The following is a 1,424-nucleotide window of genomic DNA, read 5'->3' as shown; positions in this document are numbered from 1 at the left end:
CGCTTATGTCAGTGTAAAAAAAAAAAAAAAAAATACACAACCCCAAAAACAAGTGAAGCTGATCTAGTGTAAAATAAGGGAATATTTCACTGCCTTTTACTGGAAAAAATGCCTCAACATTGTATTAACATGGAATTACGTATGTAGTCACTAAACAGAAATGTCTACGCTGCTTTCTCAGATATCTGAATATTATTTACTTTGAGTAATGACAGCAAGACTCACTTTAGTTATGTTGTAACAGTACATCAGTTAATTTAACATTTTTTCCATGTCTTTGTAGCTCGCTGGATTGGTCTGTGGGTTTATAATCAAATTACACACAGGTTTACGTGATCAAGGATTTTTACAACAGCTTCATACAGTTGGATTGCTTGTGCAGTATGAAGGACTTCTTAGTACATATAGTAAGTATTGCTCTTGGACAAGGTTCCTTATACATCCAGACCAGTATTTTACCCAAAAAGTTCTTATTTTAACCTCTGTTCTGCTTCCAGTGATTTGGCTCATCGAATCAATAAATACTACCCTTGGGAGACAGTAGGCTTCCATGCATTAGCATGGTTGAAGTCATTGTTACTGTGTTGTCAGTTATGCATCAAAAATTACTCATTTGTTTTGCTCTCAGTTCCTGTGAGAACACTAGTTGCTAATTATTCCATGCGGAGTGCTGAACTACATTATCTTAAATACAGGAGAATCTTTCCTCGGTACAGGAACCTTTGGGTTTAATAAAAACTGTCTCCCTTGTATAGGCATTTGACTTGACCCAAAATAGTAGATTTGTAAAGCTAACCCAAACAGCAGATTTGAACAGTTACTGACTACATCAGCCTCTGCCCTGACTGTGCCAGTTTTGATGATGTGAAGATAGCTTGAAAACTGTTTCGTTCCTAGCTTGTTACTGATGCAGTCATTTGATAGATATTTAAAAGGACATTTGGAGGAAGAAACTGCCAAACATTTCAAAATGCTTTGAACTGAATGTATTGGAAGCTTTCCCCAAATCAGAGATTTCGACTCGCTCTTTAGAGCACAGGCAATTGCAGATCCTCACTGGGAGGTTGCTGTCAGGCTTCCTTTGCATGATACTTATTGTTATTCTCTAAACCTTTGTCCTCCATCAGCAGGACAGGCTTTAAAAACACTTTCAGAATAGTTAAAAACGGCTTTTCTGAGGTTATTCTATGCACGTATAGAGCAGTCTGATTTTCAGAGGTGCTTAGTTATCATTTAGGCCACAGAGAACTGTCAGCAGTTCTAAAAATCAGTCTGCTTTTATGTAGGTTACTTTAATGTGGATTTAGGGCTGTGATTTTTAGATGCACAGACTGGAAAATATAATCCCCATATTGCTTTTCTATAGCCTATTCTGTCTACTCAGTAACCTCTGTAATCTTTCCATATAGGTGAAGAAGCAGGAA

The 1,424-nt window shown here is 37.1% G+C and overlaps 1 protein-coding gene across 1 annotated transcript in view; it reads left to right on the top strand.

Annotated features, from left to right (window-relative positions):
- The window catches only part of LOC104498901 (type II inositol 3,4-bisphosphate 4-phosphatase-like), a gene marked incomplete at its 5' end in the record, with an annotated part of 46,214 nt that overhangs the window by 1,002 nt on the left and 43,788 nt on the right, over positions 1 to 1,424 (top strand). The window contains 2 exons of the mRNA XM_010142338.1: positions 284 to 407; positions 1,410 to 1,422. Coding sequence (XP_010140640.1) covers positions 284 to 407; positions 1,410 to 1,422 — 137 coding nt within the window. The remainder of the gene's footprint in view (positions 1 to 283; positions 408 to 1,409; positions 1,423 to 1,424) is intronic.

Source organism: Buceros rhinoceros, unplaced genomic scaffold (assembly GCF_000710305.1).
Source record: "Buceros rhinoceros silvestris isolate BGI_N320 unplaced genomic scaffold, ASM71030v1 scaffold9618, whole genome shotgun sequence".
Lineage (NCBI taxonomy): Eukaryota > Metazoa > Chordata > Aves > Bucerotiformes > Bucerotidae > Buceros > Buceros rhinoceros.
This window is presented reverse-complemented; position numbering and strand designations above follow the sequence as displayed.